The sequence below is a fragment of the Erythrolamprus reginae genome, chromosome 2 (genome assembly GCF_031021105.1).
Source record: "Erythrolamprus reginae isolate rEryReg1 chromosome 2, rEryReg1.hap1, whole genome shotgun sequence".
Lineage (NCBI taxonomy): Eukaryota > Metazoa > Chordata > Lepidosauria > Squamata > Dipsadidae > Erythrolamprus > Erythrolamprus reginae.
This window is the reverse complement of record NC_091951.1, coordinates 214,635,685-214,649,438: the sequence shown is the minus strand read 5'-3', so window position 1 is coordinate 214,649,438 and position 13,754 is coordinate 214,635,685. Positions and strand designations below refer to the sequence as shown.

The window sequence follows — 13,754 nt, the reverse complement described above, 5'->3', positions numbered from 1 at the left end:
TTATGCTTTTACAGAGAAGAACCATTGAACTTACCTGTACAGTCTTCTCAATGCACTGCAAGAAGAGTCCAACATGGGTAATACTTCAGCCTTATTGGTGGGGACTGAGTTAAAAATTAGCATATAAAACAGGTCCCGCCTCCTTAGCTGACCCAGTGGGCCAGTCAATAAAAAACGAAGGCATAGTGTAACGAACAAAGAATAATTTATGAACCAAAAGTCTGCAAGGCAAAACTTGAACTGCAGAAATAGAAAAATAGAAAATAGAAACAAACCCCTAGACCTCAAGAAACGGCCGGACAGGTTTGGACTGTCCTTGCAGTGCATTGAGAAGACTGTTCAGGTAAGTTCAATGGTTCTTCTCCACTGCACTGCTACGGAGAGTCCAACATCGGATATACTGAAGCACATTAAACTAGGGTGGGAGAAGGCTGTACCAGGGGCATAGGATTAACGCACACCCTTTGCAGCACTCTACGTCCGAAGGCGGCTTCAGCCGAAGCATAAGAGTCAAGCCAGTAATGTTTTATGAAACTGGTGGGGGCAGCCCAAGTGGTCACATGAAAAATTTCTTCGAGAAGGGCCTGTGTAGCTCATGCAGCCGTGGTGGCCACGCTCCTGGTGGAGTGAGCTGTGACCCCCACGGGTAGGGGGGTAGACTTTGACTCATATGCTGTAATTATGCAGGAGCGAATCCATCTGCTAATAGTCTTGGATTAAACTCTGGACCACAGAGACGAAGGGAGGAAAGAAACAAAAATAGATTCCATCTTCCTGAATGGCTTTGTACAGTGGACATACATCTTTAGGGCTCTACGAATGTCCAGTTTGTGCCATGTCAACTCCAAAGGATGGGATCCATGAGTGCATTATTTCTTGGGCACGATGAAAGGCCGTATTAACCTTAGTCAAAAAGGTTGGATCCAGGCGTAAGACCACCCTGTTGGGGTGAAAGACGCACAGCTCAGGTCTCACGGATAAGCAGAGAGCTCAGATACTCTCTTAGCCAATGTGATGACCACTAAAAAGGCTATTTTAAAGGATAGGAGCCTTAGCAAAATATGGTGTAATGGCTCGAACGGCAGGCTCGTGTTTGTAGGACTAATGGTAGGTCTCAGGTAGGAAAACAATGGATGGTAGGAGGATGGAGGTTAGATGCTCCTCTGAGAAAGTCCTTGACCCATGGGTGATGGGAGATAGTTTGAAGGTAGTCAGGTCTAAGCACCGTAGCTATGGCCGCAACCTGCCTGCAGTGTTCAGTGCCAATCCCTTGTCTAAGCCAACTTGTAGGAAAGATAATAGGTGGACTACCGAAGAATGAGGGTCAATGTTTTGTGTTCTGTTTTGCAGAAAGAGCAACAAAGCTTGCCTGATAGATGTGTGTCATAGACAGTCTGCGCGCTGCTTGGATCGTGGAAATGACCTTATCTGGTAAGTATTCTTTTCTCCTGCGGTCCCCTTCAAGTGCCACATGGCAAGTTTCCATCACTGGGGTGTTCTGCCGGCGTGTTTCAACCTCCCGTAATTACAGGGTAATTAGTCCAGGAAGACACACACCCCACGATTAAAGGGAAACCCAAAAGTTTTTATAAACAGAAAAACAGAAACAGCTCCCTTTTTAAATGTCAAAGGGATTTTCTGGTACACAAGGCACAGGTTAAATGCAATCCAATTGCTCACCCAATACAGTGATCCCTCGAGTATCGCGAGGGTTCCGTTCCAAGACCCCTCGCGATAATCGATTTTTCGCGATGTAGGGTTGCGGAAGTAAAAACACCATCTGCGCATGCGCGCCCTTTTTTTCATGGCCGCACATGCGCAGATGGTGGAGTTTGCGTGGGCGGCGGGCGGCACCCAGGGAAGGTTCCTTCGGCCGCCCAGCAGCTGATCTGCTCTGCAGCGCGGCAGCAGCGAGGAGCCGAAGATGGGGTTCCCCGTTGCCCAGGCAAAGGGGAAACCCCATCTTCGGCTCCTCGCTGCTGCCGTGCTGCGGAGCAGATCAGCTGCTGGGCGGCCGAAGGAACCTTCCCTGGGTCTTCCCGCCGCCCAGGCAAAGGGGAAACCCCAAGATCGCTTGCCGCTTGCCCGTTCACCCGCCCGCCCGGCTGCTCGCTTGCCGCTTGCCCGTCACCCGCCCACCCAGCCGCTCGCTTGCCGCTTGCCCGTTCACCCGCCCGCCCGGCTGCTCGCTTGCCGCTTGCCCGTTCACCCGCCCACCCGGCTGCTCGCTTGCCGCTTGCCCGTCACCCGCCCACCCAGCTGCTCGCTTGCCGCTTGCCCGTTCACCCGCCTGCCCAGCTGCTCGCTTGCCGCTCGAGCAAGAGGGGGAGAGATAGAGAAAGAGAGAGAAGGAAAGAAAGAGATGAGAGAGGGAGGTGTGAGAGAGGAAGAAGCAAGATAGAGAAAGAGAGAGAGAAAGAAAGATGAGAAAGGAAAGGAGTGATGTCATCGGGTGGAAAAATCGCGATATAGCTTTCGCGAAGATTGAGATCGCGAAAATCGAGGGATCACTGTAACTGGGAAATTGAGTCAAATAGTAAAGTCCAGAGAGTCCACACACAATCTTGAACAGCACAAAAACCATGATCTGGATGAAACAATGAATCAGATAAATTGCCATGAGGCTAAACCAGCATGCTGTTCTTTTTATCTGTAGCACTTACAGCAGCCCCACCCAACCACAGGTGGCCTCATTTTCTCTTGTAATAATCATTCAGTTGTCTCCTATGCATCACTCTACGCATGCGTGGATGTGTCATTAATTCTTGTTCAGAATCCAGAGATGATACAGATGATTGAACTCCTCCTGGGCTGTCTGCCAAACTCCCCTCTTCCCTGTCACTCACGCTTCCTTGGTCAGAGGAGGCTTCGTCAGCAGATTCCATCGGGAGCAAAACAGGCCTGCGGCATGTGGGTGTTTCCCCCACATCCACCTGCACATTCCTTGGGGCAGGAGCTGGGCCAGAGCTAACCACAACAGGGGGTATGGATATTGTATGGACCCCTGGCTGAGGAAAACCCGGTGGTTGGGAATCCACCATGGACTCGATACCGACAGGTCCATGAGGTCGGCGAACCAAGGGTATCTGGGCCAATAAGGGGCCATCAGTAAGACTCATTCCCTCAGGATCTTGGTTACTACTCTGGGAATGAGGCCTATCAGAGGGAAGGCATACAGGAGGATCTCCGGCCAAGGGGAGTGTAGTGCGTTGATTTGCTCTGCTCCCAGAGATGGGAAGCGGGAGAAGAATCTCGGTAGTTGGTTGTTGAGGTGTGTCACAAACAGGTCCACCTCCAATATTCTGAATTTGGAGACAATGTCCTGGAATAATTCTGAATTCAGTCTCCACTCTGCTGGGTCCAGTGTCGTATGGCATAGCCAGTCCACCTGCACATTGGACATTGGTAATAGCCCGGCCCCCCCTGGCTGGTCGGAACTGGTTTGATAGCTCCAATACCTAGCAGCTGCAGGATGTCTTGGATCTGCATATGGCGGTTGAGTGTTGATTATTGTCGGGCAGTTCAGGAATCTGGTTGGAGGGGTGCAAATAAACTCTATTCGGAGGCCTTGGGTTATGGCTTCTAAAGCCCAGGCGTCTGAAGAGAGAGACTCCAGGAGGTGATGAAATGTTGAACTTGGCCCTCAATGGGAGAGAGACGAACCGTTGAACTTATCTGAAGTCTTCTCGATGCACTGCAAAGACAGTCCAATGTGGGTAATTCTTCAGCCTTATTGGAAGGAACTGAGTTAAAAATTAGCTTATTTATTATGTCCTGCCCACTAGCTGCCCTATTAGGTCAGTCAATAAAAACGAAGGAATAGTGTCAACCAACAAAACTTTATTAACCATAAGAAAACCAACAAGAACTGTGAAGTGCGCCCCTGAGCTAAAAAGGCCAGGAGGGTTTGGACTCTCTGTGCAGTGCATCGAGAAGACCGTTCAGGTAAGTTCAATGGTTCTTCTCCACTGCACTGCAAAGGAGAGTCCAATGTGGGATATACCCAAGCATACAGGATCAGGGTGGGGAAGGCTGGACGAGGGGTGCCAGAATATACATACCCCTGCAGCACTCTATGTCCAAAGCGGCCTCCGCCGAGGTATAAAAGTCTAAGCGATAGTGTTTTATAAAAGTTGTGGGAGCGGTCCAAGTCGTAGCATGACAAATGTCTTCAATCAGTGCCTGCATAGTCCAAGCAGCCGTAGTAGCCACACTCCCGGTAGAATGAGCTGTGACTCCAGCAGGCAAGGGGGTGGATCTCACCCTATATGCATCAATAATACAGGAACAGATCCACCTGCTGATCGTCTTTGATGATACCTTGGCACCAATGGACAATGGGAGGAAGGAAACAAATAAAGAGTCTGTCTTTCTAAAGGATTTAGTACGACGGATATAGATTTTTAATGCCCTACAGACGTCAACCTTCTGCCACCGCAACTCCAATGGATGTGATCCATGCGTACAGAAGTCAGGAAGAACCACCCTGTCAGGATGGAAGATGCACAGGTCTGGTCTAATGGTTAATGCCAACAACTCTGAGACTCGGTGTGCCAAAGTAATGGTCACCAAAAAGACCACTTAGCTGACAGAGTACAGAGATAAATTTGCTGTAATGGTTCAAACGGGGGCTGCGTGAGTGCCTGTAGAACAAAGGGGAGGTCCCAGGATGGAAACCAATGATAGGAGATAGGTTTGATGCCCCTCGGAGGAAGTTCCAGATCCAGGGATGGTGTGAAATTGGCTGTAGGGGATCTGGTCGAAGGATAGTGGCTATGGCTGCCATCTGCCTGCGTAGAGTGTTGGCTGCTAACCCCCTGCCTAGACCTTTCTGCAAAAAGGCCAGTAACTGAATAACAGAGGATGATTGTGGTTCTATCCCCTGAGAGCTGCAGAATTGACAATAGGCCTCCCAGGTGGCCTGATAGATCCGGGTCATGGATGGTCGATGGGAAACCTGGATGGTGTTGATGACGTTTTCAGGAAGATGTTCTTTCCTCATACAAAAACCCATCCCTCTATTCCTCCTTTCCTCAAGTGCCACACAGCAAGTCTCCACCACTGAGGGCCTGGGTGGACTACTGACCCCTGAGTGAGGGAAACCCGATGGCATGGAAGGGGCCATGGAGGTGGGATCAATAAGTACATGAGGTCGGCAAACCACAGTCATCTGGGCCAGTAAGGTGCAACCAGCAAGATCTCCGCTCGTTCCAGCAGTATCTTGGTCACCACCCTGGAAATAAGGCAAATCGGAGGGAAAGCATACAGAAGGCCCTCCGGCCAGGGAGATAGCAGTGCATTGACCCGTTCTGCTCTCCAAGTCCTCATTGAAGGAGTTCTGGGGAGACTGTGTAGGAGGTGGAGCTGCCCACACATCTCTGCGCTCTGGTCTGGATGGAGTGGGCAGAGCATATTGCTGTACCCCAGCAGCAATGCCTTGCAAATAGGCTGTGGCTATCATCTCCTGAATGGCTGGAGACATAGCTTGCCAGGCCTCCTGAGGGATGCATAGGCGCGCTGCTGTGGAGGTGAAAGTGGCAGATGGTGCCCTGGACCTTTGGGTGCCTTGAGGTTGAGGCCAGGTCTGGACAGGCAGGCCTAAGTCGGCTCTTGGTAGGTCAGTATGAGGTGGCAGGATATCCTGTCTTTCAGGTGACCAGTCTCTATCATGTGCAGGTGTGGTTACTTCTGGAATGACTGGTGAGGCCTGTTGTGGTTAGCTCTGGTCTGTTTTTCTCCCGATGGAATCTGCCGACGAAGCCTCCCCTGACTAAGGAAGCGTGAGTGACAGGGAAGAGGGGAGTTTGGCAGAAAGCCCAGGAGATCAATCATCTGTATCATCCTTGGATTCTGAACAAGAATTAATGACACATCCACGCATGTGTAGAATGATGCATAGGAGACTACAACTGAAGGATTATTACAAGAGAAAATGAGGCCACCTGTGGTTGGGTGGGGCTGCTGTAATTAGTGCTACAGATAAAAAGAACAGCGTGCTGGTTTAGCCTCATGGCAGTTTATCTGATTCATTGTTTCGTCCAGATCATGGTTTTTGTGCTGTTCAAGATTGTGTGTGGACTCTCTGGACTTTAGAATTGGACTCAGGTTCCCAGTTATTGGGTGAGCAATTGGATTGCATTTAACCTGTGCCTTGTGTGTACCAGAAAATCCCTTTGACATTTAAAAAGGGAGCTGTTTCTGTTTATAAAAACTTTTGGGTTTCCCTTAAATTGTGTGGTGTGTGTCTTCCTGGACTAATTACCCTGTAATTACGGGCGGTTGAAACACGCCAGCAGAACAAGGCCGTTGAAGTTAAAAGGCCTAAATGCTGCCCTGAAGAGAGGTTGATTGTATTTGTGCAGCCTCCAGGTCTTTGATTCTCTGTTCTGCCTCTTTAAGGGCAGAAGATTAAGATGAAGAAGATGAGGAGCCCTTGGACTTAGATCTGGCTCCCTGACTTTTGTCTTTGGTCTTAGACTTTGTTATGTTGGAAGCAACTCCCTCCCCAGAGCTGGTTTGAGGCTGATCGGCCATGATAGTACTCACACACCACAGAAAATATGAAACTGCTTAGTCAGATCACCATGGTAAACTGCACCAGAAAAATGGTGGCCAAATAGCGTACCTCTTTGCTCTTGTCCAATGAGGTTTCTGTAGGTACAGGAAACGGCTCTGGCCTATTGGGCATCATATCCTGCCCAGAAATGGTGTGTTCTGTTGCCCCGCCCCAAAATGGTGGGTGCGACTCTCTAGGAGGAAAAACCAGTGAGAGCAGGAAATCAAAGGCCTGAATGCCGTCTAGCCGATCCTGCGGCCTGCACACCACCCCATCGGATTCCTTGCCCCAAGACCGATTACATGCCGTTAATAGCTCAGCTTTCCCCGCTCCTTTGGCTCTCCCAATGCACTTGAACATGTCGATCTGGGAAGTGGGGAGCGGCGATGAGGCACATGTCGCAATGCGAGGCCTGGGGAAGAGCTCTTCATTTCCCCTTCAATGGTCTTTCCAGGTGTGCCCTGCAGAGCAGGGACCCCAGACCCACGATTTCCTGGCTTTGGGGCAATGCTCCACAGAGCCGAGGCCCCCAACAGGAAGGCAGCCATTTTCCAGGTAAGCAGGAGGGAGTGGAAGGGGGGGAGGAGGCAATGCCCCACAGTGTAGAGGCCCTAGAGAAACCCCGCTTACTTCCACTCCTTGCAGTAACTTCATCCTGTGAGAGGAGACAAAAAAGGAGATAAACAGTTTTATTATATTACAAAAATTAAGGAGAGAAAAACTCAGCTGAGTTTTTAAGACTGGCCCACTGGGGCCGCTAAGGGGGCGGGACCTGTTTTATATGCTAATTTTTAACTCAATCCCTGCCAATAAGGCTGAAGTATTACCCATGTTGGACTCTCCGTAGCAGCGCAGTGGATAATGGAGCCTTCCAGTTTTGCAGGAGATATGATCTCTCACACTGTTGCAAAGTTGGCATTGCATTTCCTCCCTCACCCCCCACCAGTGTTCCCTCTAATTTTTTTTGGTGTGAGCAGAAAAGTATAATGTCTAAGTGGCACATTTACATGCCTGGGCGTGGATCGGTTAGAAAAAAAAGGGGGAGACATAGCAATGGTCATAAAAATGAAACGGCAGCAAAGTTTTGATCCTGCGATCATCGGGCTGCTGCGAAGGTCCTAAGTGTGAAAAAGGGGCATAAGTCACACTGTATTGTTTGAATGTATGTTGAGAGAAAAATATTTAAAAAATTACCCCTCCCAAAAAGTCCTTTCACCCTCTTTCCCTCCATTCATTTCATTCTTCCTCCCTCCCTCCATTCCTTCCTACTTTTCTCTTTCCCTCCCTCTTTCCCTTTTCTTTCTTTCTTTCTTTTCCCTCTCTCTCAGTCTCTCCTTCCATGTCTCTCATTCCTGCGTCCTCTCCCTCTCTCCCCCCTTCACTCTCTCATTTGTTTCTCTCTCCTCCTTTGTGTGTCCAATCACACTTGGCCAATAAAGAAATAAAGGAAGGATCGTTGTGGAGCAGATTCCATTGGCTCCAAAATGGGGGTGGTGGACCTGGCCGTGTTGGAGGGAAATGGGGGGGGGGGGGGGGAAGAGACGTGCTGCCAGGCATTCGGCTCCAGCCCCTCCCGCCTTTTCACCCTCCCTCTCGAAAGCTTCGCCCTTCCTCTCCAACCCCCACCCACCTCTCCGAAGTTTCACAACTCATCCCATTGTCTCATCACTCACAATGGACAGCTTGTGTCTCTTTTGACTGCCGGATTCTCCATTTCAAAATGCGGGGGGAGGGGCTGCTTTAAACCCTCTCAGGAGGCTTTTGAGACTCCTTCACAGCGAAAAGCACTGTTCCTGGGGACGGGCCAAGCCCCCCCCCCCCCCCCGTGGCACAAAGCAAGCACAGCAGTTAGGTGGTTGCTGTCAGCAGGGGGCCCCTGACGTCAAGCCCGCAGCCGGCTTTGCTGGTCGTCGCAGGGCTTGACGTCAGGGGGCCCCTGCTGCCTTGACTGCCGTGCTCGCCTTGTGCCATGGGGGGGGGCTTTCAAGCCCCTTGCCTCCACCGCCTCCTCTTCCACCGCCCCGCTGCCTGAGCCCATTTACAAGGGGTTGGTGGGAGACCTGATGTCACTTTTGCTAAAGGTAGGCAAAATAAGAGAGCAAAAGCGACATCAGATCTTCCACCAGCCCCTTGTAAACGGGCTCAGGCAGCAGGGCGGTGGAAGAGGAGGCGGTGGAGGCAAAGGGCTTGCATGTGCCCCCTCCCCCGCAGCACAGGGTTCTGCTGATGTCAAGGCCGCCCGGGGAAGCAGCGCGCAGCGACAGAGCCGGAGAAGCCAGGCGGGGCTTAGAGCCCACGGGGCGCAGCTCCATCACGCTGGCATGGAAAACTCTGGGCTGAGCTTGGTTTTTGCCTGTGCCCCAGCGCACTGCGCGCATTAGAGGGAACATTGCCCTCCACCCCCTCGCACCTTCCCCAGCACTGTTTTCAGAGCTGCCTCTGGAGAGGCGATGTGCAACTTGAGAAATCCCCATTGCCAAAAGCAGTGCCTGCATGTCTGCAACCTCCTCAAAGCAGTGGTCAAGGGGAGAGCGGCTCCCGCTGGCTGCATGCAGCATGCCCCATTTTTGAATGTGGGGAGGGGATCACAGCACTGCTGCCCAAAAACTTTCCTCTTGCCACCTGAAAATGCTTTTCTCCCCAGCAATCTCCAGCAGAGATCTCTGTTGCTTTGGGGTTGGGGGGGCATTGATTCATTCAGTCACTTCTGCAGCCATTCAAGGGAGACAAAGTTGTAGGAGCAGCCTAAGGACGGAGGGCATAGGGCCATAGTAACAGCATGTCCAACTCCTCCGCCTGTTCTCCTCTAACACCGACCATGACACATGCAAAGTTAATAGCGTGCATTCCCCCCCGCTTCCTTCCAACAACCGGTCAACCCCCCCCTCCTTCCCTGCTATGCAAAACTCTTTCCTCCCAGAATCCAAAAACATAGCATGTGGAGCCCCCATAAAAATCATACCCCATCCCACCCACTCAGTTAAAAACACATAGTGATAGGGTTTGTTTTAAACAGATAAAAAGATCTGTACTACACATTATCAAAACTCAAGTGAAAATGAGAATGCTGCTGATCCTGATGCTGGTAGACAGAGGCAGAATTCTTTTTTTCTTTGTTTTCTTACCCCCAAATTAAGGTGCATCTTGTACTCCAAAAAAGACAATATTGACTCAACAACAAAACATTCTACAAATGATTGGTAAAGAAGTAGAATGAGAACTTGGTAACTACAGTATCCTATAGTATCTTAGAGTGAGAATTTTCTTCTATAAGCAGTGTAGTTTTGTGGTTGGCTCGCAGCCAGGCTCTCTGGCCATGGACTTTGAGCCTGATGAGCCGGGGCCCTCTGGGTATGGATGTCCTGTTTGGCTGCAGGGGGAGTCAGAGAGCGAGCCAGAGGAAGAGAGAGAGTCTGGGGGAGAGGAACCTTTAGAGGCTTTAGATCCCCCAAATGGGGATGTGCAGCCTGCAACTGGGGATTTGCAGCCCCCAACGGGGGCTGGGTCAGGGTCTGAGGAAATAAGGGACCCGATCCTGAATGCCCAGGTCAGAAGAATGAGGGACAGACAGGAACAGTTAAGGAAGATCAGGAAAAAGCAGCACAGCTGGGCATAATTGGCACTCTCCAAGAGTATTTAAAGTGAGGGGTTTGAGAATGCTCTTTGCAAGCAGTCAACGTTCAAACCTTTGAAAGAAGAACAGCCTGTATTCTCTCTGACAAACCTGGATTATTTACTGGTCAGTTCTGGGGTTAAATTCTTATGAAGGACTGTCAGCTGGGAAGCACTAGTGTGGGAGGCATTCTCTTATCAATTTGGCCTCATGCCTGGACTTTGGCGAAGATAGAGACTTTGTTTAAATGCAGCATTTGTGAAGCAACAGACGTCTCATAAAAATAACTTTGCTTTGTGTAAAAGAACTGTGTGTGTTAGCATTTACATTTTTGGGCTAATTTTTGGCTGCTGATGGGCACGACGGAACAGGTAGAACATGCTTTTGTGGATATTTCTGAAAATTACAGAACAGTAAAAGAACTGATTCCTCATGTATTTATGGAATAACTTAAATAAATTTGACCACCTCAAACTAATTATTGTAGAAAAAACCACAACATTAATTCCCAGATAAAGACACAGGTAACTTGCAAATTTTCAGAGAGAACATTTATTGACTAAAAATGGAAGGTATTGCCTTTGAAGGGAGGGATCTCTTTGCAGTAAACTTGTAAAATGCCAACAGCAAATCAGTGGACAAATTGGGCCTGTTGGACAAGTTCCTGCACCCACACCTAAATTAATAAAGCCATCGCTTATAAAAGGCAGAAGGCATGTAACTGCCAAAATTGTTAATTTACTTGAAGAGGAAAAATGTCATGGGGAATAGCTCTGAAAACAGTACTTGGTGAAGGTGGAGAGAATTGAAACATATCTGCCATGAAGTGAATCAATGGCGACCAATAGCTTTTTCTAATAGAACACCCAACCAATGTGCAAAAGACCCCGAGAGGCTGACTACCAGATACATTAATTTTCCTAATTCCTATTTGAAATATTTCTTCCCTATGGGAGAGTAAGCCGTTCAATTCATTTGTGTTATGACAATATTGTTTATTCAAGCCAACAGCCACTCGATTTTATACTTGTCTTGTTTTCCCCAATTCAGTTGCTCAATGAGTGACTATTTAAAGAAACCCTCAATCTTTAAACTAAGAGGGGGTCTTCTTTATATGCACAAAAATGCAATTTAAAAAGAGACCAAACTGTTCTGTTCCTTTTCTTCCTTCTTTTTAAGGGCCTATGAAACTAGTCCAGAGATGATGAAAAGGAAGCTCTGGTGCTCAGGCTGGTGCTCAGTGTCAGTAGGAAAGACAAATCTGAAGCTAACCAACAGTCTTCTTAATAATCCTCATCTGACTGTTTTCTTTCTACACGCAGAAAAATAGATCAAGATATCATTTTAGTACTAAGTGTCCCCCCCCCTTTTTTTTTTTAACAATCAGCAGCTTTGTTCCAGTGTCACAACCTCCTGTTAGCTGCCTTATAAAAAGTGAGAATAAGTTCGTGAATGGATTTTGGAACCCCAAAATATTTATTTTTTGTAGTGTCTCCCATAAAGGTATTACAGGTCAGAGTAGCAAAGACAACTGTTTTGTCTCAGATTTCTTTTTTGGACTTAAGAAATGCAGCTCTACATTCTCTACAGAAATAAAAAAATAAGTCTGAGAAGGTGGGTCTGGCTAGCCAGCAATCATAAGACAACAAATTCCTCAGCTGAGGTCTTCTTTATTCTGTCCCATTTACTATGCCGCTGGATTTGCATGGGTTGCTGGGCAAAGTGGGCACACATTTCCTCCAAACCATATTCCTGAGCACAGCCCTCCACAACCGAGAACATGGGATATTTTTCTTTGACAGCTGCATAGTTTAGGATCTGCAGTGGGAATGAAGAATAATGAATTGGCACAATCCATTTACTTGCTATAAAATCCAGACAAGAAGGCTTGGCCTAAATTTTTATTAAGCCTGAATTTTGCTCCATTTTTGACTGGAGGAACACTCCTTTTATAATGGCTTGTAAGAATTACACAGAACTCACAATTTATGATGGAAGCTTCCAATTTTCTAAGTCTGCTAAAATGCTAGTACTTTCTTTAAAACACAAGCCTCTTTTTTAAAACTCTCATTCCAATTTTCCACATTCAAATAAACACTTTGTATTTGTTTCCCCAAATTTCTGTCAAGTTCTCTCTTTAATCCAGAGTAGACATATTGTAATTTAGAGAATAACTTGCAAGTGAATCCAGAAAAATATAATTCCTCACCCGAGTTAAGTCCAAGCAAAGATGTTCAAATTCCACTCTGTGATGTACATAGAACCCAATAGTACAACTGGGATCTAACTTTGTGAATGATGTTTTTCGAGGGTAGTTACAATGGAAAGTCTGGAAAAGAGTTAACAACATTAAGTTTCTCCAATTTTTTAGACTGCCTCTCTTTAGAATCAACTTTCAAATGAAGTTCTTAGATTATTCCACCATAGACAGAAACTGGTAAGATTGAGAACAGACATCATAAGCCTCAATTCCTCTTTCTGTAACTAAAGAAAAAAAAGATTTCAAAGTCAAATATACAAACCACTACAATATTATAGACTGATATCAAGACATCTTTGCTTTCAAGATAATATGTATGGAGTAGTGCTTACAATTCAATCTCATCTTAAGACAAGTGAGCATAATTGAGACAAATATTTTAAAGAGGAAAAATTAAAATAACTAATTATTTTTATTATTATTTTTAAAATACGTTTTTATTTATATATTTTTTATTTTTATTATAGGAAAAAGTTTCTAGTCTGCAACTCATTGGCATCCTTAAACAATGATATCACATCTTGATGTTCAATTGTTCTCTACAAATTGTTCTGTCTGACTTGATGACCAGTCAGCAATTAAATCCCCATTAATACTCAGACACAGAGTTGGGAAGTGTAATAGTCTATTGTACAAGCAGATTTGTTGAAAACCACATGGATTAAATATTTTATACAATGAATTTATATATAAATTAACTGATTTCCCAACTTTTGGATTATAAATAGAAAATAACATCAGCATGGACTTCATGGATTAAGGTTTTTTTTCTTTTTATTACTATTATATAATTTTTTCCCTTCTTCTCTTGTGGATTGTGGATTGTAGGAAGAGGATTTTGAACTGTTATAAAGGTTTTTTTTTTCTTTTCACCTTCAATGTTATGGATATTGGCTTAGTTTGCAACTAAAATATATTGACTATACATTACAGCAGCGGTCCCCAAACTACGGCCCGCGGGCCGGATGCGGCCCAACGAGGTCTTTTAACCGGCCCGTGGCAAGCTCACGAGATTTTACTGGTCGATAAAATAAGCTCCCGAATCTCCTGTCAACTCACCGCGGTCGGCTGCTCAGCGAGGAGAAGGTGGAGAGGCAAGGGGGCGGGGAGGAAAGCAGGACTGCAATTGGCCCCTTCCTTTGTCGCCTTTAGGGAGAGAAACTGTTGCTGCCCTATGGCAGAGCAGCAACAGTTCCTCTCCCTAAAGGCGAGAAAGAAATTGGCCAATTGCAGGCCCGCTTTCCTCCCCGCCCCCTTGCCTCTCCACCTCCTCCTCCCCTCCTCCTCCGCGGTGAGTGGACGCGAAATTCATGAAAAGGCGATTG

The 13,754-nt window shown here is 47.3% G+C and overlaps 1 protein-coding gene across 3 annotated transcripts in view; it reads right to left on the bottom strand.

The window, feature by feature from the left end:
- Nucleotides 1–11,622: 11,622 nt before the first annotated feature.
- The window catches only part of ATG4D (autophagy related 4D cysteine peptidase), a 64,881-nt gene continuing 62,749 nt past the window's right edge, over nt 11,623–13,754 (bottom strand). For all 3 annotated transcript variants that reach the window (XM_070741785.1, XM_070741787.1, XM_070741786.1), the window contains 2 exons: nt 12,379–12,498; nt 11,623–11,987 (listed from right to left, as the gene is read on the bottom strand). In XM_070741785.1, the coding sequence (XP_070597886.1) occupies nt 11,805–11,987; nt 12,379–12,498 (303 nt within the window). In that variant the 3' untranslated portion in view covers nt 11,623–11,804. The remainder of the gene's footprint in view (nt 11,988–12,378; nt 12,499–13,754) is intronic.